The sequence below is a fragment of the Bombina bombina genome, chromosome 3 (assembly GCF_027579735.1).
Source record: "Bombina bombina isolate aBomBom1 chromosome 3, aBomBom1.pri, whole genome shotgun sequence".
NCBI lineage: Eukaryota > Metazoa > Chordata > Amphibia > Anura > Bombinatoridae > Bombina > Bombina bombina.
In genome coordinates this window covers 505926745-505951133 of record NC_069501.1, presented here as the reverse complement: position 1 = coordinate 505951133, position 24389 = coordinate 505926745, and the positions used below count along the sequence as shown (strand labels likewise).

Here is a 24389-nt window from a genome sequence, read left to right as displayed (position 1 = left end):
GTCAGCTTTTTACAGTTATGCTGCATCAATTTCAAGTGATTTAGCATATGAGTATTATGTCCCTTTAAGTACCACAGAGGAAAGTGATGCTTCAAAATAGAACACATTGGTACACAGCCTGAAAGGATACTAAAACAAATATATGTAAATTCAAAACACAGTGGGCCATACTGTAAGAACGGCTGTTGTTCTTCAGGCAAAACAGAAAAAAAAGCAGTACGCCAGGAATGAACAGCAGCTCAATAGCTTGTTCTATGGCCCGGTTGCCACCGGGAAGTAGCTTCTTTCTGTCCAATTGTGCTTTTCAAAGAGGAAAACTTTCCTGTAGTATATCAGTCTGATCCCGCCCCGAAATATCAGGCAATACTCCTCTGTTATTCTTCAGGACCAAGCCATCACTACAAGCCCTTCACTTCCTAGCAGTGAAACAGACCCTGGGAAAACAAATTGTGAGCTTACGGTGGTTATCAATAATTCTCTTCCGTCACAATATCCAGAGGGTTGAAAATGTTTTTGTCCAGGCTGAAAGCAAATTTGCTTTCTGCTTGCAATGCTTTACCCTTTAATTTACATATAAAATCAAGACCACTGAAGGTAAAATGTATCATTTTGAACATCTACTGGAAATGGAAACCTCTCTCAAGCAAGTAACTAGAAAATGTCCCAAATATCCATGTGAATAAACTAAAAGGGGTCTTCTAAACAGTCTATTTCCCCTGCAATATAAAATTATCCCAGACAAACACATTAAGCAGACTTGTGCATGTGGTAATGATTGCTTAAACAGCTTGCTTTTTTAATCACCCATGAGTTGATGAATTACTTTATCAAGTAGAACAGATGGATCCTCTAGGGCAAATGCTATGGTAGAGGTTCCCCTGCATCGAGTTCCATGACTGCCTGATTAGTCTTGACTTTTTTTTCTGGGAAATAAATGTATGCAAAAGTAAATAGGATAGATTTCGGAAATACTAACCTGCAACCAAAAGCCTGAAAAGCTGGAAACCCCAGCATGAAGTACCCATGGAGCAATAGCCAAAACAAAAGAACCACAAACTGTAAGTGAAATCATGCAACAGATCTGATAAACTTAAAATAATCCAAATATTGATGTTGCTATGAAGGTAGGCATCTTCCAAAAACAAGGTGGTCATGAAGTGACCTAGCTCCAGAGTAAGATTGCCACAATGAAGAGATTTATTAGATGAGAAACATTCACAAACCTTTTTAGCCATTTTAAATCCAAAACTAGACAATATATGTCTTTTATGAAGCAAAGAAAAGGTTGCTATAAAACTAATTACAATGTTCTTGAAAGGGTACAAGGCAAACCACGTTAAGGTTTAAAAGATCACGGATAACACCTTAAAAGTTTCTTAACTTTATTCGATCCCAAGCCACCTTGATCAGGAAAAACATGGAAGAGTACTTGATAAAGCTGAGAAGCAATACTAAAATATTTGAAAAGCATTTTTATCTAAACAACATAAGGGCAGTTACACATCAGGTGTCCTTAAAGGGCCACTAAACCCAAAATCTTTCTTTCATGATTCAGATAGAGAATAGAAATTTAAACAACATTACAATTTACTTCTATTATTTATTTTGCTCAATTTTTTTAGATATCCTTAGTTGAAGAAAAAGCAATGCACATGGTGAGCCAATCACACAAGGCTTCTATGTGCAGCAACCAATCAGCAGCTCCTGAACATATCTAGATATGCTTTTCAGCAAAGAATATCAAGAGAATAAAAGAAATTAGATAATAAGTAAATTAGAAAGATGTTTAAAATTGCATTCTCTTTCTAAATCATGAAAGAAAAAGTGTGGGTGTCATGTCCCTTTAAGTTTGATTTACATCAGGAAGACAATTGCACTTATCAGCCATAATCTCTATAAAACCAGTTTAATCCAGAAAAAAAGGACTTTCCCATTATAAAGAATATTTGAAAGAATAAGTTTATAGCCATTATCTGCTGCCAGGGTCCATAAATAATTATAAAGCTAAATCACTGAAATAAGACTTTTTTACACAGCCAACCATAAAACATCTTTAAAACATTCACAGTTAACTAAACTTATAAATATTCTGCTCAGCAAAAAGGTCTGAAGGGTCCTTAAATTCGGCATGAACTTAAAAACTAGATTGTTGGCAACTTCTTTGTTTCATCAAAAAGACGGCATTTTAAACTCATGTTGCTGTCCTGAATACATTAATGCTCTCTTGTCGTATTTGCAGAGGTGTGTTCTTCTCTACCAGTAAAGCAGAGGCAGTTGTCTTTATCAGCCAATGAGAATTAGAAGGAAGTACTAAAACAAGTACTGTAGGATTGGTTTCATATGGTTTATTTCTTTCTTTTTAGTATATTGTCTCTTTAAAATAATTAAGCCAAATGCTACATATGCAAGTAGGTTCCGAATACTACTAGCTGTCTATTTTTAATCAGATCTAGTCAGATTAATCAGAAGCAAAATGCAGGGCTGTTTTTAGGGGCAGGCAAACAGGGCCACTGCCTGGGGTGCCAGGGGGACTTTTGCAGCACATAGCATTGTACATTTTCTGTGTGGGTGTCACCATAGAAAGTAACGACCAACCAAGTGGCTTGCGCTCCCAGTGTTCAGAAACATTGCATACTGCATCTGTTCTATGCCTGAATTGGGAACTTCAGTTACCAACATATCTAACGAAACTGCTGTTCCCGGGGAAGCTGTGTGATGTCAGTGCGGCAGGTGTATGTGGCGCCCAGAGTGATGATCGGGAGCTCAGCTTGGGCCCTGTACATGTCCCATTTCAGGACATAGATGACTGGCACCAGTGTGAGTATATGTACATATATATATATATATAAATATATTATTATCATTTGTATAGCGCCGCAAGATTCTGTAGCGCTATATATATATATATATATATATATATATATAAAGAACAATGTAGAAGAAGGGCACTCTCAGGGTTTGTATAGAGACAAATATTTTCTTGATTCCTAGAACATTAATACATGGTTGACGTTTCGGCCCTCAGTTGGGCCTTCATCAGGACAAACATATAAACAGATACTAGAAACATGGAATGATAGAGACAACACGCAACAAGACACACACTACCTATATCACCATCACCAATACAATTAAAAACAGACTATACAGTCTGTAAAGGGAATAATCCAACCTTCAACAAAGGATACCCAAGAAAACAAAGAACATGCAGGATAAAGGGGCCAAGGCAGATATAGATAATATGGTACAGTGCAGCAAACACGAATAACAACATCTAAATAGACTGTGCTGTCTGAGATCTAACAACCTTCAACAAAGGATATCAAAAAACAACTATGAGATAAGAATGCCAGATGGCAATCCGTGGGCAACAAGGAAAAACAAAATGATGTTATGGTATACAGACGGCATCAATAATAACGTAAACCAAAATCCATAAAAAAAGAAAGAAAAAGAAATGTCACGCACAGAAAATTCCTATGTATCTCTATCAATCCCAAAGCAGTGCGTTATTACCCACTCAGCAGGCTCAAGTGAGAAAATTTGAAGCGATACTAGATAAATTAAGCCATAGTCATAAAATAAGTCCCAGATGAGGACTAAGAAAAAGTAAGAAGAGTACAAATTTACATAAACACATAAATAAAGTTACCATCAAACATATAACCCAAAGAGATGCATAAATCAAAACAATAGACAACGTGTGGAACGCCTGCAGTGTGATTAGCAAGACACCTAAAACAGATAATAGCAGGGCATAGAGCTTATTAGAAATGTAAAAATGGTGTGTGAGAACACTTAACGGCAGAACATAGCCAAAGCAATATTGTGGATAACAGTATAGACTAATCACGCATATTAGGGCCCCAAGGTGAAACAGTAAAAACAAGCAAGGGAGTTCAGCAATTGTAGGGGAATCACTATATAAACAACACCAAACTGCATTTAGCTCAAAGGTATATGAAACATACTAAAAGCCCATAGCAATATGAAAAACCAGTCACGCTAATGTGAGTACAGCAATAACACAAGTCAGAGCCTTATAGATCAAAGGAAATTAACTAAAAACAGCGTTTACCGTACCTTTAAACTGCAGAGTGGCAGTAATCATAGATCCAAACAAGCAAATGAGGGTGGCTACCGGAAGCCGCCTTAAATAGGGGAAGCCCTAAAGGCAATCAGTCCCTGATAGGGTGAAAGCAGCCAACACCTCCCGTAACTATGGCAACCAATCCATTGTTTACCCTGAAAGAAACACCTAATAATACATACTGCAGGGGAACGGAGCACTGCTAGAGAAGAAAACACACAATCCACATACAAAGGCAGATGGTACGGAAAGCAATCCTATAAGTGAATTATAATATACACCATATCCACCCCAACACACGCCAAACAGGCACAAATAGATCCACCGTTAAAAAACAGAATTCACCTACCCATATCAGAGCACTGGATATGTGTATGTCCAAGAAGGACATAGAGAAATAGCGCTGCAAGGGTGCCGCAGCTAACATGGGTCAGTCAGAAACCACAATTACGTCAAGTATAGACGCATGGCTTTAACCCACAGCGAGCTGTATAACTTAGAAGGGCGCACATAGCCACACAGATACACAGCAATCATATGCAGTGTCAATAATAAACACAAAATGATCTAGAGCAAAGGGCCACACAACTAAACTTAGGTGTGAAAGCCCAAGAGGTTACAATACATATATGATGTGAGACAGTCACTGTAGAAGGTGTTAAAGGGGGCCATAGAAGATCCTAGGCGCAAAACATACACTGAAAACAAGTAATCAAATACGAGAAGTCAAGCAACAAATGAAATCTATATACATATACAACCAGGGAGAGTGCCTCCCAATTGAGAGAAACAGTGACAACTGCACGAGCAGGCACAGATTCACATGCACATCCCAGTACGTTGTGTATCTGTTATCATGTCCATGTGGTCTCTACTACATCGGAAAGACCAGCACCACATTTAGGGAAAGACTGGCCAACCATAAAAGTGCCTTACGGGCCGCATTCAAGGATGGCAAAGCAGATCAACCTGTGCCCAGGCATTTTCTGGAACATAAGTATCCCATCGCCACTCTTCGTGCCATGTTGATCGACACAGTGGCACCTCTGAAGAGAGGTGGTGATCGCAACCAGAAACTACTAAAATGCGAAGCCAGATGGATATATAGATGAAATACTTTGAGCCCAAATGGTCTTAATGCTCACCTGGACTTTTCTGTAATTTTTTGAGCTATAAATTCCTGCTTGTTTCTTTGTGTTTGTTTTTTCCTCCTTTTCTCATTAGGTCACCAATTCCGTGATGTAAGAAGTCCTTCCAACATCTCCATCCCATATGTGGCCCATGGATCATTTGATGTATATTCTATATTTATAGTCTCCCTGTATTTTCCGTATTTTTTAGGGTTGCTTTCTGTTCATTCTATTTCGTCTAATTAGACGATTTATCCTATGTTTTCTGTCTTTCTGTTGGTGTACTTGTGTATCTTTGGTGCTTGAGCTGTATATCACCATTACATTCATTTCATATATTATCAATTGCTGGCGTACTTATCTTTAGCGCTCCAATTAGGGGTTCTCCTATGTATGTTTTAAGTAGTCTTGCAGCCTGCTCGTGCAGTTGTCACTGTTTCTCTCAATTGGGAGGCACTCTCCCTGGTTGTATATGTATATAGATTTCATTTGTTGCTTGACTTCTCGTATTTGATTACTTGTTTTCAATGTATGTTTTGCGCCTAGGATCTTCTATGGCCCCCTTTAACACCTTCTACAGTGACTGTCTCACATCATATATGTATTGTAACCTCTTGGGCTTTCACACCTAAGTTTAGTTGTGTGACCCTTTGCTCTAGATCATTTTGTGTTTATTATTGACACTGCATATGATTGCTGTGTATCTGTGTGGCTATGTGCGCCCTTCTAAGTTATACAGCTCGCTGTGGGTTAAAGCCCTGCGTCTATACTTGACGTAATTGTGGTTTCTGACTGACCCATGTTAGCTGCGGCACCCTTGCAGCGCTATTTCTCTATGTCCTTCTTGGACATACACATATCCAGTGCTCTGATATGGGTAGGTGAATTCTGTTTTTTAACGGTGGATCTATTTGTGCCTGTTTGGCGTGTGTTGGGGTGGATATGGTGTTATATTACAATTCACTTATAGGATTGCTTTCCGTACCATCTGCCTTTGTATGTGGATTGTGTGTTTTCTTCTCTAGCAGTGCTCCGTTGCCCTGCAGTATGTATTATTAGGTGTTTCTTTCAGGGTAAACAATGGATTGGTTGCCATAGTTACGGGAGGTGTTGGCTGCTTTCACCCTATCAGGGACTGATTGCCTTTAGGGCTTCCCCTATTTAAGGCGGCTTCCGGTAGCCACCCTCATTTGCTTATTTGGATCTATGACTACTGCCACTCGGTAGTTTAAAGGTACGGTAAACACTGTTTTTAGTTCATTTCCTTTGATCTATAAGGCTCTGACTTGTGTTATTGCTGTACTCACATTAGCGTGACTGGTTTTTCATATTGCTATGGGCTTTTAGTATGTTTCACATACCTTTGAGCTAAATGCAGTTTGGTGTTGTTTATATAGTGATTCCCCTACAATTGCTGAACTCCCTTGCTTGTTTTTACTGTTTCACCTTGGGGCCCTAATATGCGTGATTAGTCTATACTGTTATCCACAATATTGCTTTGGCTATGTTCTGCCGTTAAGTGTTCTCACACACCATTTTTACATTTCTAATAAGCTCTATGCCCTGCTATTATCTGTTTTAGGTGTCTTGCTAATCACACTGCAGGCGTTCCACACGTTGTCCATTGTTTTGATTTATGCATCTCTTTGGGTTATATGTTTGATGGTAACTTTATTTATGCGTTTATGTCAATTTGTACTCTTCTTACTTTTTCTTAGTCCTCATCTGGGACTTATTTTATGACTATGGCTTAATTTATCTAGTATCGCTTCAAACTTTCTCACTTGAGCCTGCTGAGTGGGTAATAACGCACTGCTTTGGGATTGATAGAGATACATAGTAATTTTCTGTGCGTGACATTTCTTTTTCTTTCTTTTTTTATGGATTTTGGTTTACGTTATTATTGATGCCGTCTGTATACCATAACATCATTTTGTTTTTCCTTGTTGCCCACGGATTGCCATTTGGCATTCTTATCTCATAGTTGTTCTTTGATATCCTTTGTTGAAGGTTGTTAGATCTCAGACAGCACAGTCTATTTAGATGTTGTTATTCGTGTTTGCTGCACTGTACCATATTATCTATATCTGCCTTGGCCCCTTTATCCAGCATGTTTGTTTTTTTGGTTATCCTTTGTTGAAGGTTGGATTATTCCCTTTACAGACTGTATAGTCTGTTTTTAATTGTATTGGTGATGGTGATATAGGTAGTGTGTGTCTTGTTGCGTGTTGTCTCTATCATTCCATGTTTCTAGTATCTGTTTATATGTTTGTCCTGATGAAGGCCCAACTGAGGGCCGAAACGTCAACCATGTATTAATGTTCTAGGAATCAAGAAAATATTTGTCTCTATACAAACCCTGAGAGTGCCCTTCTTCTACATTGTTCTTTAACTATCTCTTATAGGGATTGCACCCAGGTTGTGGCTGCTCCACCTGGTTGGAGTGCTGGGCTATACGCTATTTTGACTTTTGAGATATATATATCTATATATATATATATATATATATATATATATATCGATCCAATGGTACCAGCACTCACTATTAGGTATCAGCGTCGGGGTGCTCCAAAAGTTTTAAACATGTATTGGTGGTTCAAAGTGAACAGAGGCACTCTCCGGTTTAGTGAGTAAATATGTGCTTTTATTCTTATCACATCAGAATAAACGTTTTCGGGCTGCGATGCCCGTCATCAGACTCCTGTGATTACAAACAGTGTAAGGTTGTTATTACCTGACAGGGGCCTAAATAGCCCACGAGCTGCCCTGGACGCCACCGGCCCCTCCGCTGCCGCACGTTTATTCTGATGTGATAAGAATAAAAGCACCTATTTACTCACTAAACCGGAGAATGCCTCTGTTCACTTTGAACCACCAATACATATATATATATATATATATATATATATATATATATATATACATATATATATACACACATATATATATATATATATATATATATATATATATATATATATACACACACACACACAATTAACACCACTTTAATATACAGTAGGAAAAGTAAGAATAAGCCAGCAGGTGAAGGAATATTCATTTAAAGATAGAGAATATATGCAGGTTATGATGAAAGCAATAATGGAATATCCCCAACAAGTACCTTCCTGCTTCTGCAATATTCTGTTGTACAAGGGGTAACAAACCAAATAGGCACTCAAAATAGCTTGATGTTCAAACAGAAGATGAAGAAATTGAAGAATTTTTCAATGCGGAAAGATTTTATTTTTCATGTACACAAAAATATATACTGTATAATTCGGGTAAAGATCATCTGTATTAAGAAATTGTTTATGAATATATTACACCAGTGAAGAATGCACCTAATGACTATGTACTTTAGTAAATAGGAAAGAAGTACAAATATTATCTAGTGGTAATTAAAATTAAACATCAGGACGACTTCCGGTGGGCGGAGCTACAGTGCGGTGGTGTTCTGGTGGAGCTCCGTGCAAGGCAAAATCTTAACATTGAATTCCACCGCCGCACTGGCTCCCAAACTCTTCCTTGGCAGCTTCTGAGGCCCGGAGGCACCGTAATCAGCGGGTGCTGCTGTTTGTGACTTTTGTCAACTTGTCCTCACCACCGGAACGCTCTTGCCCACCCTTGTGGCGCTTTTCATCCCCAGGCCTTGAACCCATCCTGCTACTGACCGGACCCAGAGGGATTGCCACACAGGGTGAGTGCAGCGCATACTTTGGCTGCAGTTTAACATAAGCAGGGAAGCCTGTGATTCGCAGTCCTTGGGTGTCAAAATGAAGCCCTATTAACAGACATTAATAAGCCTCAGACTTACACAGGCTGACAGGTTGTTCATTCTGCCCATATAGAGATTAATACTGCACCCTTGACTAAATACAGTCCCACAGGGACAGGAATAAGAAATATGAGGATATTATCTTAAGGGGAAAGAAAAAGAAGGAAATAAGAACGGAGTAAGGCAAAACAAACAGGCTGACAGAGGCCTCTAAGGTTACAGCAGGCCACAAACGGTTTACTACAAAAAATCTTGAAAAAGTGGCTGTTACATTGGCTAGCACAAAGCATTGGAGTGGTGTGTAGGGAGAAGTGCCACTGGATCTAACTATACAACTAGAGGATTGTATTTAGAGGACTGTGTTGTTTTTCTATTGTGCACATACATGAAAGCCTTTTTTTTTCCTTTTTCTCTTTTTTTTCTCTTTTTGCTGTTTTATTACTCTGCACTGTTGAAATTGCTAAGCAGGTTTACTCATTCCTGAATACCAACTGTTGAACAGCACTTTCCTGGATCTCCTTCTGTGATAGCTGTGAATAAGCTGACCCTCTGTTATCTGTTTTACTTATCTATATGGACAAATTTTTGACTACTTCAAAAATGTCAAATAGAATTAAATCCCAACAAGACAAGAGAAACAGACAGCCTCCGGATCCACCCCAATCTGCTTCCCCTGCTAAATCCTTACACGCCCCAGAGACTGAGAGATGCCACTCAGGAGAGCAGCAACTCAACTCCTTACTACTGTCCAAACTGGATAATTTACAGAAAGGTATGGATTCCTTAACATCTGAGGTCAAGCAGTTCAACTCCAGATTAGCAGGTGCTGAGCAACGGATTTCGGATCTAGAAGATGGCCATCATTCTTCTTCGGCCCAGCTGAAGGAGTTACTCCAACAAAATAAATATTTGCACCAAAAAGTCGATGACCTGGAAAACCGCTCACGCAGGAACAACATCCGTTTGGTGGGACTGCCTGAGTCGGTTCGTCCGTCAGAGCTGCTATACTTTGCGAACACACCCTCCTTAACTTATTGGGCATCCCTGCGGACTATATCCCGCTAAAAGTAGAGAGGGCACACTGAATTGGAGGAGACAGGCAGGGAATAACAGGAAAAGAATCCCCCCCTTGCGGGGTGATTAAATATCTCAACTTTCAGTCTAAGATTCAGCTCCTTCAAGCATACAGGAAAATTGAGATGCTACTATATGATGAAAAGAGAATCTATATTTTTCAAGACTATTCTTCAGAAGTTGCGAAAAAAAAGAAAAGATTTTGCCCCGCTTTGTAGCTCCCTTCACAGGGAGAAGCGCCAAGCTATTCTGCTGTTTCCGGCTCGTCTGAAAATTCGTACCTCACAAGGTTTCAAATTTTTTGACTCTCCTAGAGATGCTCAAGATTTTTTGGATCAAGAGAAAAGTTTGTCTGCTCACTCTTCCCCATCCCGAAGAGAGACTCTCCTGGCTGAGGCAGCTGGGGAACCTTACATTTATCAGCCTTTAGACTGGGAACTTAACTCCTAGTCTTGAACTTTATTCAACACAGCCAAGAAGATTTCAATATGGACTGGTATCGTATTGTATTATTTGTGATTGTTCTTATGATGATTGATGTTTGCTATGCCGCCATGTTTTGGTTGATTCATTTAGTTACACTGTTAGTTGCATGCAGTAATCTTCATACTAGTGATAGACATCATGGCCTAGATTTCTCCTCCCCCCTCCCCATGGTGAATTGCACTGTACTGACCCTCAATGTAATATATTGTGCAGGTTGCACCAAAGTGCGAGCCCCCATTTTGTACCTCCAGGTCTCCTCGTCCCTAACCCCCAGGTATAACTTAGAAGGCAACGGCCCTAGCGCCGCCAGTATGTATCCCTCGCAGTTTTTGTGAATGACGTTAAAAATAGTCTCATGGAATGTGGGAGGGATTAACTCTCCCATTAAAAGAAAAACTATACTAACGCACCTTAAAAAAACACAGGCTCAGATCATGCTCTTACAAGAGACCCACTTAGTTGCCTCAGAGCATGAAAAACTTAAAGCCAAATGGGTATCAGAGGTTATTAGCGCCCCATATAATAGTTCTAGTAGAGGGGTAGCTATTCTTATACGCCAGGGCCTAGAATACCAATTAGGAGACAAAATTGTAGATCCAGAGGGCAGGTTCCTTATAGTTAGGCTGCAATGGCAGGACGAATGGTACACTCTTTGCAACATATACGGCCCTAATCAGAGGGCGCCTACATTTTGAAGATCCCTGACGGCTTCTCTTGCTCAGCACTTAGACACTAAGCTCATTATTGCTGGGGACTTCAATCTCACACCAAATCCAGCTCTAGATAGATTCCGAGACCCAGTAGGCCCTCCCCCCACTCACAAAAAAAAAAAAGACACATGACAGTTTTTCCAACTAAAGTTTTTGATGCCCTATATAACTCGCTAGGAGTGCAGGACATATGGAGATGGCATAATCCTACTGGCAGAGATTACACCTGTGCTTCTCGAGCACACAATACACTCTCCCGTATCAACCTCTTTCTCACCTCCACCTCCTTAGAGCTATTGATTACGGATACCAAGATTGCTAACATTACGATCTCAGACCATGCCCCTATTTACTTGACTGTTTCACAATCTCCACGTCTGGCTAACAAGAGGGTGTTCAGGTTCCCAACTCATCTTATGAAATCTCCTGACTTTATTATGTATTTAACAAGACAATGGGATGACTTTGCAGCCAACAACAGCCAGCATCTATCTACCCCGACTCTTTTCTGGGACACGGCCAAAGCTGTCCTTAGGGGTGATATAATAGTTTATCTTACTAAGCAAAAGCGTCTACACAATGCTAAGGAGGAACACTACAATGCTCAACTGACCACTGCCTATGCTCAGTATTGTCAAACCCCTACCCCACAGAACAGGGCCTCTTATTTTGTGGCAAGGAAGGAAAGAGACACCTTCCTGTTACAAAACACAGTCCATAGAAACAATAGAAACCAAGGAGTTTATTTAAGACATGGTAATAGGTCAGGAAGATTCTTGGCCTCATTGGTCAAGATTAAGCAGGCAAATAGAGGGATCCCAGTAATTAGGAGTCAAGGTCGCTTAACTAATGATAAATCGGCCATAGTATCAGAATTTACAGACTTCTACACTAACCTTTACCAGTCACAACCGTCCAATGACACTGCAAAACAGGGATTTTGGGACAAACTCATCTTCCCTAAGGTCACAGCTGAGCAGTTAGATAATCTCAATGCCCCGATATCCCAAAGAAGAAGTCACTCAAACTATTAAATCTCTTGCTCTCGGGAAGACACCGGGCCCTGATGGGCTTCCCACTGAATTTTATAGGCTCCTATCAGACCAAATTGCCCCGATCCTAACTAAGTTATTCGGAAGTTATTTCACAGGCCAAAACGCCCCTCCCACTAGTTTTTTGACAGCAAACATCACAGTTATACATAAGACAGGTAAAGACCCCACTCTCCCAGCATCATACAGACCAATATCCCTTTTAAACGTTGATTATAAACTGTTCACTAAGCTCCTGGCTAATCGGCTGAAACACCTACTCCCACATATTCTACACCCTGACCAAACAGGCTTTACACCTACCCGATCTTCGGTAACAAACATTCGGAGGGTTCTCCACGCGATCTCACACCACTGGCTGGCTGGGCAGAATGGATCCCTTCAATCTCTCCCGGAGGCCTTCCTGCTATCCTTGGACGCAGAGAAGGCCTTCGACAGGGTGGAGTGGACTCATTTGTTTCACTCCATGGAAGCCTTTGGTATTTCAGGCCACTTTACGAATTTTCTTCAAAATGTCTACTCTAGCCCAATAGCATACTTACTAATTAATAATTTCTACTCTTCCCCGATACCCCTCCATAGAGGAACGCGTCAGGGCTGCCCCCTCTCCCCACTCATTTTTAATTTAGCACTAGAACCACTGGCGGTTCGTCTGAGAGAGGTTTTTCCTGGTATTCAAATTAATTCCCATAAACTCCAAATAGCCCTTTATGCAGATGACATGCTGCTCTTTATCTCCGATCCCCAAGTATACGTCCCAATTATTTTAGATACTATTGGATTGTTCGGACAATTTTCGGGATACAAAATTAATATCTCTAAATCGGAAATCCTATGGTTACACGCTAAATCTGATAATGCCGCAGAATTATATCCTTTTCGCCCGGTAACCTCCTATCTAACTTACCTTGGGATTCATATCTCTGCTAACCCTCAACAGTGGTATTCTCAGAATCTATCCCCCCTGATCCCAACAAATCAAATCAGACCTTAAAGCTTGGCAAAACTTACCATTATCTCTAATGGGTAGAGTCCATATCATTAAAATGCTGGTTCTTCCCAAGATTTTATACCCCCTCCAAATGCTCCCCCTGTTGCTCCGGCGGAAAGACATAGCCTTTTTAAATTCTATGTTCCGAACCTTCCTCTGGAAAGGCGGTAAAGCGTGCATAGGTGCCCATAAGTTATATCTCCCTTACTCGAAAGGGGGGCTAAGCCTCCCAAACCTACTATACTATAATTGGGCCTCTCTGGCAAAACTAGTGATAGACTGGAAACTAAACACGCAACACTTCTTCAATACCCACTTAGAAGAGGCCTCTTTGCCTCAGGTGTCTCCCGCTTTCCTGCTGCATGCTGCCTTATCTGAACTCCCACCAACGGTGCTATACCATCCCCTGTTTAGAGATGTACTTCTGGGCTGGAGGGCCATGACCAAGGCTCTGGCGTGGGACTATAGTCATACAAAATATCTTCCCATCATTGGAAACCCAAGATTCCAACCAGGTATTCTGAATCCTATTTTCCAGGCCTGGAGGAAGAAAGGCCTGGATAATATAGATAAATTATTAGACCATGCCACCAAATCTGTCCTACCTTTCGACACCTTATGTCGGAAATTTTTAATCCCATATACTAGTAGATTTGCGTATTTTCAGGTCCGACACTATGTAAATCACATCTTGCAGAGCTGTGAAACCTTTTGGACTGCCTCGCCTCTGATGCGAACTATTGCGCGATTTCAAACACAATACTTTTCTATATCTTCGATCTATAGAGAACTGATAAACACTAAAGTATCGGTCATGGTATCACACCTTTTTCACACCTGGAATAGGAGACTACCCACACTATCCTCTGAGAAAACCATATTAGACAGCCTTACTTTTGCATGGTCGGCGACACTAGCAGCTGACCTTAGGGAATCACAGACACGGGTTATTCACCAAGATTATCTTACACCTAGGAGACTAAGCAAATGGAGAAAAGACTTCTCCAATATATGAGGTAAATGCTCTTACCCAAATCCTGAATTCTTGCATTATATATGGTATTGCCCCAAAATCCGTAGATTTTGGAACCAGGTATCCTTCTGGCTCTCCAAGATCACAGCTACCCCCATCATAATTACGCCCATACAAGTGCTCTTCCTAGAGCGGTCCCCAGTCTCGAGACAAGACCAAAAAATTGTAACTACGATTATTCTCCTGGCAAGGAAGTGTATTTTTCATAGATGGCTTCACAGAGAAGCTCCTACTATTGGTCTTTTGAAACAAAAGCTGCTTAAATCTTTAGTATACGAACAATATGATACCTTATTTGATGTTAATGTAAGATTAGCTTGTTTTATTGTGAAATGGAGGCCCTTCTTGCAGTCCTTAGATCTCTCAACTCAGAGACAGATTCTTTATCCGTTCAGAAATACCATATATATGCTAGAAGCAAATCTAAGAGGAACGTATGGGAGAGAGGGTTGAGGGCCGGAGAGGAAACTTGAATTGTATAAACGGACTGTTACAAACTGGATGATGTCTGTTAACTAATGTTGTTTTGTTTTGTTTTGTAAGCTCATTTACTGTCATGCAAAGCAAAAGTGGTTTTAATGTCCCCTTATTTCACGACTGTTTGCTCTGTTTTGTTATTTGTTGTTTTTATGCTTTTGGTTTTAGGGTTGTTCTCATTTGGACAGCTGAAAAGACTTACACACTGGGGGTTTATACTCCACCTAGGGTGCTGTAATTATCAAAAATTTATATTCAAAAAATTATATAAAATTGTTCAATAGTTAATGTAACCGTGGCCTGCCCCTTTTGTGTGGTGGCCTTTCATAGAAGTTCTACCAACTGTTGACTATAATTGTCATTCTCCTTTTAGTATTTGTACCTAACTGCATGATTAAGAACGTAGACTGTCGTAGCCATGCATGTTGAAAATTGTCCTGCTTACCTTACCTTACAAAAATAAGTTTAAAAAAAAAAATAATAAAAAAATTAAACATCAGATATCAGGACTCATATTAAAAGGTTCTAAATGTCAAGCATTTTGGGTTGCTTGAGCTATAAGTATCTGACATCTGTTGAATATGTTTTTGGTTCAAAAATGTGTTGAAGAAAAAAAAAAGGGGTTCAGCAAATAAATAGCTATTATGGATATGTTCAAAAAGTATTGCTAAATGGCAAACAACTTATTAAGTTCTCAGGCAAAAGCACAACATTTTTTTAAATCATGGGTTTAATTTTTTAATTCATTGAAATTTGAAACGTAAACTCTGTCTTTCTCCCCACACTGTAGTTACTTTACTGCCTACTGTATCTGGTGTGGGGGTGCATGTTGAACTTTCATGATTCAGATAGGATATGTAATTTTAAACAACTTTCCAATTTACTTTTATTATAAAATTTTCTTTGTTCTCTTTGTATTCTTTGTTGAAAGCTAAACCTAGGTAGGCTCATATGCAATTTTTTAAACCCTTGAAGGCCGCCTCTTATCTCAGTGCATTTTGACAGTTTTACACAGTTAGACACTCATAGTTTATGCATGTCATAGGTAACATTGTGCTCACTCCCGTGGAGTTATTTAGGAGTCAGCACTGATGGGCTAAAACGCATGTCTTTTAAAAGAACTAAGATAAGGGGGCAGTGTGCAGCGGCTTAGATACAAGGTAATCACAGAGGTAAAAGTGTATTAATAAAACTGTGTTGGTTATGCAAAACTGGGAAATGGGTAATAAAATTATCTACACCAAAATTATTGTTTAAAAAGATAGACTGGCAAATATTATTATGAACCATTACTGTTAAAAGTAATCATTCCTAGAATAAGATTAATCTACACACTCACTTTTTCATCATAATGCTCCAAACACACGTGTAACATCATGCAGTTGTATATGTAGAGAGATATATGTAAAACATAAAGTGACTAGGAAGTCATACCTAACAGGTATTCCATGCCTTGTGCAGATTGAATAACTTCGGTGCACACAGACGAACTGCTAATTCCATTGAGTGTATCATTAGCTTTCTTTATTACCTAAAATTATAAAATAACATGAGTGGATCTTCCATATATATTCTTATATATAATGATATAAACATGGAGCAATAAAAAAAAGCAATTGATTCAGTACCACAGAAAGACACAAAATACAAATTACAACTAGTTTCTAAATTCAGTCAAAATCACTTAAAGGGTCACTGAACCCAAATTTTTTCTTTCATGATTCAGATAGAGCATGCAATTTTAAGCAACTTTCTAATTTACTCCTATTATCAAATTTTCTTCATTCTCTTGCTATCTTTATTTGAAAAAGAAGGCATCTAAGTTTTTTTTTATTCAGAACTCTGGACAGCACTGTTTTTTATTGGTGGATGAAATTATTCACCAATTAGCAAGAACAAACCAGGTTGTTCACAAAAATTGGCCCGTCATCTAAACTTACATTCTTGCATTTCAAATAAAGATACTAAGAGAATGAAGAAAATTTGATAATAGGAGTAAATCAGAAAGTTGCTTAAAATTGCATGCTCTATCTGAATCGCAAAAGAAAAAAATTTGGGTTCAGTGTCCCTTTAAGTGTTCCAGGTCCATTTAAAAGTCTTCCTTTTAGCAATCAAAACCTTTTGGGGAAAACCAAATTTACAGTAGTTTTTTGTCTTTTCCTTTTTATACAATACTGTGTATGGTTTAAGTTAAGCTTGTGTATACATTTTGCCTGTGACTAAGATGAACCAAGAGTCTACTTTTTATTATGATATCATTATAAGACGGACACCTGAAAAAGATTACCAAGTGGCAAGACTCTAGTCACACTAAACATGTTTAGTATCTCTGTGAATCTCTTTTGAAAGTTTAGTATTTTTGTGCATGGTTAAAGGACAAATATGTAGATAAAATTGTTTTAACCGAGTATTTAAATAGTATGTTGATTTTCACAGGTTTAAACCGTATTCAAGGTAGGTAATATATGTTTTGAAAGTAATTTATTAGAGCTTGTGGATAAATTGCAAAAACTTAAAGGGATACTGAAAACAATTTTTTTCTTTCATGATTCAGATAGAGCATGAAATTTTAAGCAACTTTCTAATGTATTCTATTATAGCCTCCAATCAGCTAATGCTACCCAGGTGCTGAACAAAAATGGGCGATGTGGTAAGCTTTACATTCCTGCTTTTCAAATAAAGATACCAAGAAAACGAAGTAAAATTAATAATAGGAGTAAATTGGAGCATGCAATTTTAAGCAACTTTTTAAATTTGCTCCTACTCTCAATTTTTCTTCGTGATCACTGGAGCAGTTCCTTCTCAGCTGGATCAGGTTCCGGTATTGCCGAAATGGAGTCGAGAGTACGCGAGGGGGGGGGCGCGAGGGGGGGGCGGGAGCATGTGAGCGTGCTATTTAGTCTATATAGTCAATCTTTCAATGCAATGTAAAGGATGCAGAGGGAGGGTGGGATAAGACTTGGGGAAAAGGGATCGGAGACGGGGAGGGTATTGAGGGGGGGGGAAGCTACGATACAGAAAAATTAATTTTTATATAAAAAAATATATAAAACCTTTTTTTCTACACTAAAGCTAAAATTAACCCTACAAGTTACCTAGTTAATCCCTTCACTGCTGGGCATAATACAAGTGTGGTTCGCAGCGGCATTTAGCGGCCTTCTAATTACCAAAAAGTAATGCCAAAGCCACATATGTCTGCTATTTCTGAACAAAGGGGATTCCAGAGAAGCATTTACAACCATTTATGTCATAATTGCACAAGCTGTTTGTAAATAATTTCAGTGAGAAAGCTAAAGTTAGTGAAAAAGTTAACTATTTTTTTTATTTGATCGCATTTGGCGGTGAAATGGTGGCATGAAATATACCTAAATGGGCCTAGATCAATACTTTGGGTTGTCTACGAAAAAAATAATAAAAATAAATAAATATATATATATATATATATATATATATATACACACACACATGTGAAGGGTTATTCAGGGATTCCTGACAGATATCAGTGTTCCAATGTAACTATCGCTAATTTTGAGAAGAAAAAAAATGGTTTGGAAATAGTGCTACTTTTACTTATTGCCCTATAACTTGCAAAAAAAGCAAAGAACATGTAAACATTGGGTATTTCTAAACTCAGGACAAAATTTAGAAACTATTTAGTATGGGTGTTTTTTGGTGGTTGTTGATGTGTAACAGATTTTGGGGGTCAAAGTTAGAAAAAACAAAATATATGCTTACCTGACAAATTTCTTTCTTTCCGGACATGGAGAGTCCACGGCATCATTCCAATTACTAGTGGGATAATTACTCCTGGCCAGCAGGAGGAGGCAAAGACCACCCCAGCAAAGCTGTTAAGTGTCACTTCGCTTACCCATAACCCCCAGTCATTCAGCCAAAAAGAAATGAAAAAAAGATGATAACACAAAGGTGTAGAGGTCTAATGACTGCCTAATCTAAGGTGGGGTCGTGGACACTACATGTCCAGAAATAAATAAATTTATCAGGTAAGCATAAATTCCTAAGACATGGAGAGTCCACAACATCATTCTAATTAGTGATGGGAACCAATACGGAAGTCTCAGCCGAGGCAAAAGTATCAAATTTGTAGAATTTGGAAAAAGTATGCAGAGAGGACCAAGTTGTAGCATTGCAAATCTGTTCCACAGAAGCTTAATTTTTGAAAGCCCAAGAAGAGGATACAGCCCTAATAGAATGAGCTGTAAGTCTCTCAGGAGGCTGCTGTCCAGCAGTCTCATAAGCAAAACAAATCATACTTCTCAACCAGAGGGAAACCCTTATGCTTTCCAGAGAAACAAACAGGGCAGAAGACTGGCAAAAATCCTTAGTAGTCTTTAGGTAGAATTTTAGAGCGTGCACAACATCCAAGTTGTGCAACAGATGTTCCTTATAAGAGGAAGGATTAGGACAACAATTTCCTGATTAATATTTTTATCCGAAACCATCTTAGGGAGAAACCCCAATTTAGTACAAAGGACTGCCTTATCCGCATGAAAAATAAGGTAATGCGAATCGCACTGCAAAGCCGAGAGTTCGGAAACTCTCCAAGCAGAAGAAATAGCAATAAAAAACATAATTTATGCAAGAACTTACCTGATAAATTCATTTCTTTCATATTGGCAAGAGTCCATGAGCTAGTGACGTATGGGATATACATTCCTACCAGGAGGGGCAAAGTTTCCCAAACCTCAAAATACACCCCCCACCACACCCATAATTCAGTTTAACGAATAGCCAAGAAGTGGGGTGATCAGAAAGGAGCAAAAGCATCAACAAGGAATTGGAATAATTGTGCTTTATACAAAAAAATCATAACCACCATAAAAAGGGTGGGCCTCATGGACTCTTGCCAATATGAACGAAATTAATTTATCAGGTAAGTTCTTACATAAATTATGTTTTCTTTCATGTAATTGGCAAGAGTCCATGAGCTAGTGATGTATGGGATAGCAAATACCCAAGATGTGGAACTCCCCGCAAGAGTCACTAGAGAAGGAGGGATAAAAATAAAGACAGCCAATTCCGCTGAAAAATTAATCCACAACCCAAATCAAAAGTTTTAATCTGTATAATGAAAAAAACTGAAATAAGCAGAAGAATCAAACTGAAACAGCTGCCTGAAGTACTATTCTACAAAAAACTGCTTCTGAAGAAGAGAAAACATCAAAATGGTAGAATTTAGTAAAAGTATGCAAAGAAGACCAAGTCGTTGCTTTGCAAATCTGATCAACAGAAACTTCATTCTTAAAAGCCCAGGAAATAGAAACTGACCTAGTAGAATGAGCCGTAATCCACTGAGACTGGGATTAACCCGACTCCAAATAAGCATGATGAAACAAAAGCTTTAACCAAGATGCCAAAGAAATGGCAGAAGTCTGACCTGACCTTTCCTAAAACCAGAAAAGATAACAAATAGACTAGAAGTCTTTCTGAAATCTTAGTAGCTTCAACATAATATTTCAAAGCTCTTACCACATCCAAAGAATGTAAGGAACTTTCCAAAGAATTCTTAGGATTAGGACACAAGGAAGGGACAATAATTCCTCTACTAATGTTGTTAGAATTCACAACTTTAGGTAAAAATTAAAATGAAGACCGCAAAACCGCCTTATCCTGATGAAAAATCAGAAAGAGCAGATAATTCAGAAACTCTTCTAGCAGAAGAGATGGCCAAAAGGAACAATACTTTCCATGAAAGTAATTTAGTGTCCAAAGAATGCATAGGCTCAAATGGAAGAGCCTGTAAAGCCCTCAGAACCAAATTAATACTCCAAGGAGGAGAAATTGGCTTAATGACAGGCTTGATACGAACCAAAGCCTGAACAAAACAATGAATATCAGGAAGATTAACAATTTTTCTGTGAAACAGCACAGAAAGAGCAGAGATTTGTCCTTTCAAGGAACTTGCAGACAAAACCTTATCCAAACCATCCTGAAGAAACTGTAAAATCCTAGGAATTCTAAAAGAATGCCAAGAGAATTTATGAGAAGAGCATCATGAGATGTAAGTCTTCCAAACTCGATAATAAATCTTTCTAGACACAGATTTACGAGCCTGCAACATAGTAATAATCACTGAGTCAGAGAAACCTCTATGACTAAGCAGTAAGCGTTTAATTTCCATACCATCAAATTTAATAATTTGAGTTCCTGACGGAAAAAACGAACCTTAAGATATAAGGTCTGGCCTTAATGGAAGTGACCAAGGTTGGCAACTGGACATCCGAACAAGAACCATATACCAAAACCTAAGCGGCCATGCTGGAGTACCAGCAGCACAAACGATTGCTCCATGATGATTTTGAAAATCACTCTTAAAAGAAGAACCAGAGGCGGAAAAATACAGGCAGGTTGATAACTCCAAGGAAGTGTCAATGCATACACTGTTTCCGCCTGAGGATCCCCGGACCTGGATAGGTACCTGGGATGTTTCTTGTTTAGATGAGATGCCATCAGATCTATTTCTGGAAGCCCCCATATCTGAACAATTCGAAAAAAACACATCTGAGTGAAGAGACCATTCTCCCGGATGTAAAGCTTGATTAACAGAGATAATCCGCTTCCCAATTGTCAATACCTGGGATATAGACCGCAGAAATTAGACAGGAGCTGGATTTAGCCCAAGCAAGTATCCGAGATACTTCTTTCACAGCCTAAGGACCGAGAGTCCCACCCTGATGATTCACATATGCCACAGTTGTGACATTGTCTGTCTGAAAACCAATAAACGTCTCTCTCTTCAAAAAGAAGCCAAAACTGAAGAACTCTGAGAAACGCACAGAGTTCCAAAATATTGAATGGTAATCTCGCCTCTTGAGATTTCCAAACCCCTTGTGCTGACAGAGATCCCCAGACGGCCTCCCAACCTAAAAGACTTGCATCTGTTGTGATCATGGTCCAGGTTGTATGAACCAAAGAGACCCGTAGAACTATATGATGGTGATCTAACCACCAAGTCAAAGTTAGTTGAATATTGGGATTCAAAGATATTAAAAGTGACATCCTAGAATAATCCCTGCATTATTAATTCAGCATAAAAAACTGGAAAGGTTTCATATGAAAATGAGCAAAGGGAAACGAATCCAATGCTGCAGCCATGAGACCTAAAACTTCCATGCATATAGCTACAGAAGGAAATAATAGAGACTGAAGGTTCCGACAAACTGAACCCAATATAATTGTCTCTTGTCTGTTAGAAACAAAGACATTGACACAATCTATCTGGAAACCTAAAAAAGGTGACCCTTGTCTGAGGAATCAAGGAGCTTTTGATAAAAAGATCCTCCAACAATGTCTTTGAAAAAAAACAAAAGTTGAATCGTATGAGATTCTGCAGAACGAAAAGACTGAGCAAGTACCACGAGATCGTCCAAATAAGGAAACACTGAGAACCTTGAAAAGATTCTTAGAGCTGTCGCTAGGCCAGAAGGAAAAGCAACAAATTGGTAATGCTTGTCTAAAAAAGAGAATCTCAGAAAATGAAAATAATCTGAATGAATACAGAATATGAAGATATGCATCTATTGAATCTATTGTAAACAAATAATGTCCTTGCTGACCAAAAGGCAGAATAGACCATATAAACACCATTCTGAAAGATGGTACTCTTATATGACAATTCAAAAAGATTTTCTATCTTTGGGACAATGAATAGTTTTGAACAAAACCCCAAACCCAGTTCCTGAAATGGAACTGGTAAGAATACCCCAGATAACTCCAGGTCTGAGCAGCGCCTTGAGACCCCAACGGGTGACCAACCGCGCTTCACAAGTACCCAAAACATACAGGACTGAAACACACTTCAGGAAAGTGTGAGCCTTTACTGGAATAGCTGGAATATGTTAGAGAGAAAAAGACTTCTCACAAGCGGTTTTACTCTGAATCCTATTCTGTACCCCAATCTAAGAAGTTTGGACCGAATTGAACCAAACAAATTAAAAAAAAGTCTTAACCTGCCCCTTACCAGCTAAGCTGGAATAAGAGCCGCACCTACATGCAAATTTGGGGGCTGACTTTGATCTTTTAAATGGCTTGAATTCATTCCATGTTGAAGAAAGCTTCCAATTATAAACATGTTACTTGGAGAATAATTAGGATTCCGTTCCTTATTAAGAACAAAAACTAATATAAGCTTAAGATTTACTCTTAAAACTTAATCTTGAAGCAAAAAAACTCCCTTCCCCAGAGTAACAGTTGAAAGAATTGAATCCAATTGTGAACCAAATAATTACCTTGGAAAAAAAGAATTAACCTCAATTGTGAAAATATCAAAAAAATGAAATTATTAGCATGTTGATCAACTTAACAATGCTAAACAAATCATAATCCGATATTTGTTGCACTAAAGTATCCAACCAGAAAGTTGAAGCAGTTGCAACATCAGCCAAATAAATTGCAGGCCTAAGAAAAGGTCCTGAAAATAAAATAATTTTCCTTAGATAAGATACAAGTTTCCCATCTGAAGGAACTTTAAAAAATAAATACTATTTTCTATAGGAATAGTAGTATGTTTAGCAAGAGTAGAGATAACCCCATTAACTTTGGGGATCTTTCCTCAAAACTCTAAACTAATTGCTGGTAAAGGATACAAATTAAAAGCCTTAAAGAAGGAAAAATAGAAGTCCCAGGCCTATTCCATTCCCTAGTATCAGGAACTGGAAAAAAACCTCTGAACAAACCACAGGAAGTTAATAAGCAGAATTTAAATGTTAGCTAGTCTTAAAATCAAAAGATCTAGTCTCCTCAATATCCAATATAATCAACACCTTTTCAACAAAGAACGAATGTACTCTATTTAAAAGTAAAAAAGTAGATTTGTTAGTGTCAATATCTGATGAAGTATATGCTGATTGAGAAAAAACATCATCAGAGAAGGATAATTCAGTATGTTATCGGTCATTTGAAAATTCATCAACTAAATGAGAAGTTAAAAAAAGACCTATACATTTTATTAGAAGGCGGGATGGCAGACAAAGCCTTTAGGATAGAATCAGAAAAATATTCTTATAAATTCCTAGGTATATTTTGTACATTAGATGTAAAAAGAATAGCAATAGATAATGCATTAATACTAATGGACTCTGCATGTAAAAGCTTATCATGATAACTTATTACAAACCATAGCTAAAGATAAAAATTCATAACAGAAAAATAAATGAACTTAGCTTTGGTAGGACTGATAACAGTCATCAGGAATCCAACAGTATTTTCTGATACAGGAACAGTTTTTGAGATATCTTGCAAATGTAAGAGAAAAAACAACATATAAAGCAAAATATCAATTTCCTTAAATGACAGTTTCAGGAATGGGAAAAAAAGGCAAACAAAATAAGGCCCTGAAAACCAGAAGCAGAATGAAAATAAAGACTTAAATAATATCAGAAATCTGGCGCCAAGTATGACAACTCAACTGACAAGGTATTTTTTGGCGCCAAGAACGTCTGTAACAGACACGAGCGTCATAGATGACGCAACTATGTGAAAATTCTCGGCGCCAACTAAGACGCCGGAAATGATGAAAATACGTCAACATACGTAATTCTCGCGCCAAAAA

The 24389-nt window shown here is 38.5% G+C and overlaps 1 protein-coding gene across 6 annotated transcripts in view; it reads right to left on the bottom strand.

The window, feature by feature from the left end:
* Positions 1-24389, bottom strand: part of SYNRG (synergin gamma) — a 402787-nt gene that overhangs the window by 51794 nt on the left and 326604 nt on the right. For all 6 annotated transcript variants that reach the window (XM_053706889.1, XM_053706890.1, XM_053706891.1 and 3 more), the window contains one exon: positions 16256-16352. In XM_053706889.1, coding sequence (XP_053562864.1) covers positions 16256-16352 — 97 coding nt within the window. The remainder of the gene's footprint in view (positions 1-16255; positions 16353-24389) is intronic.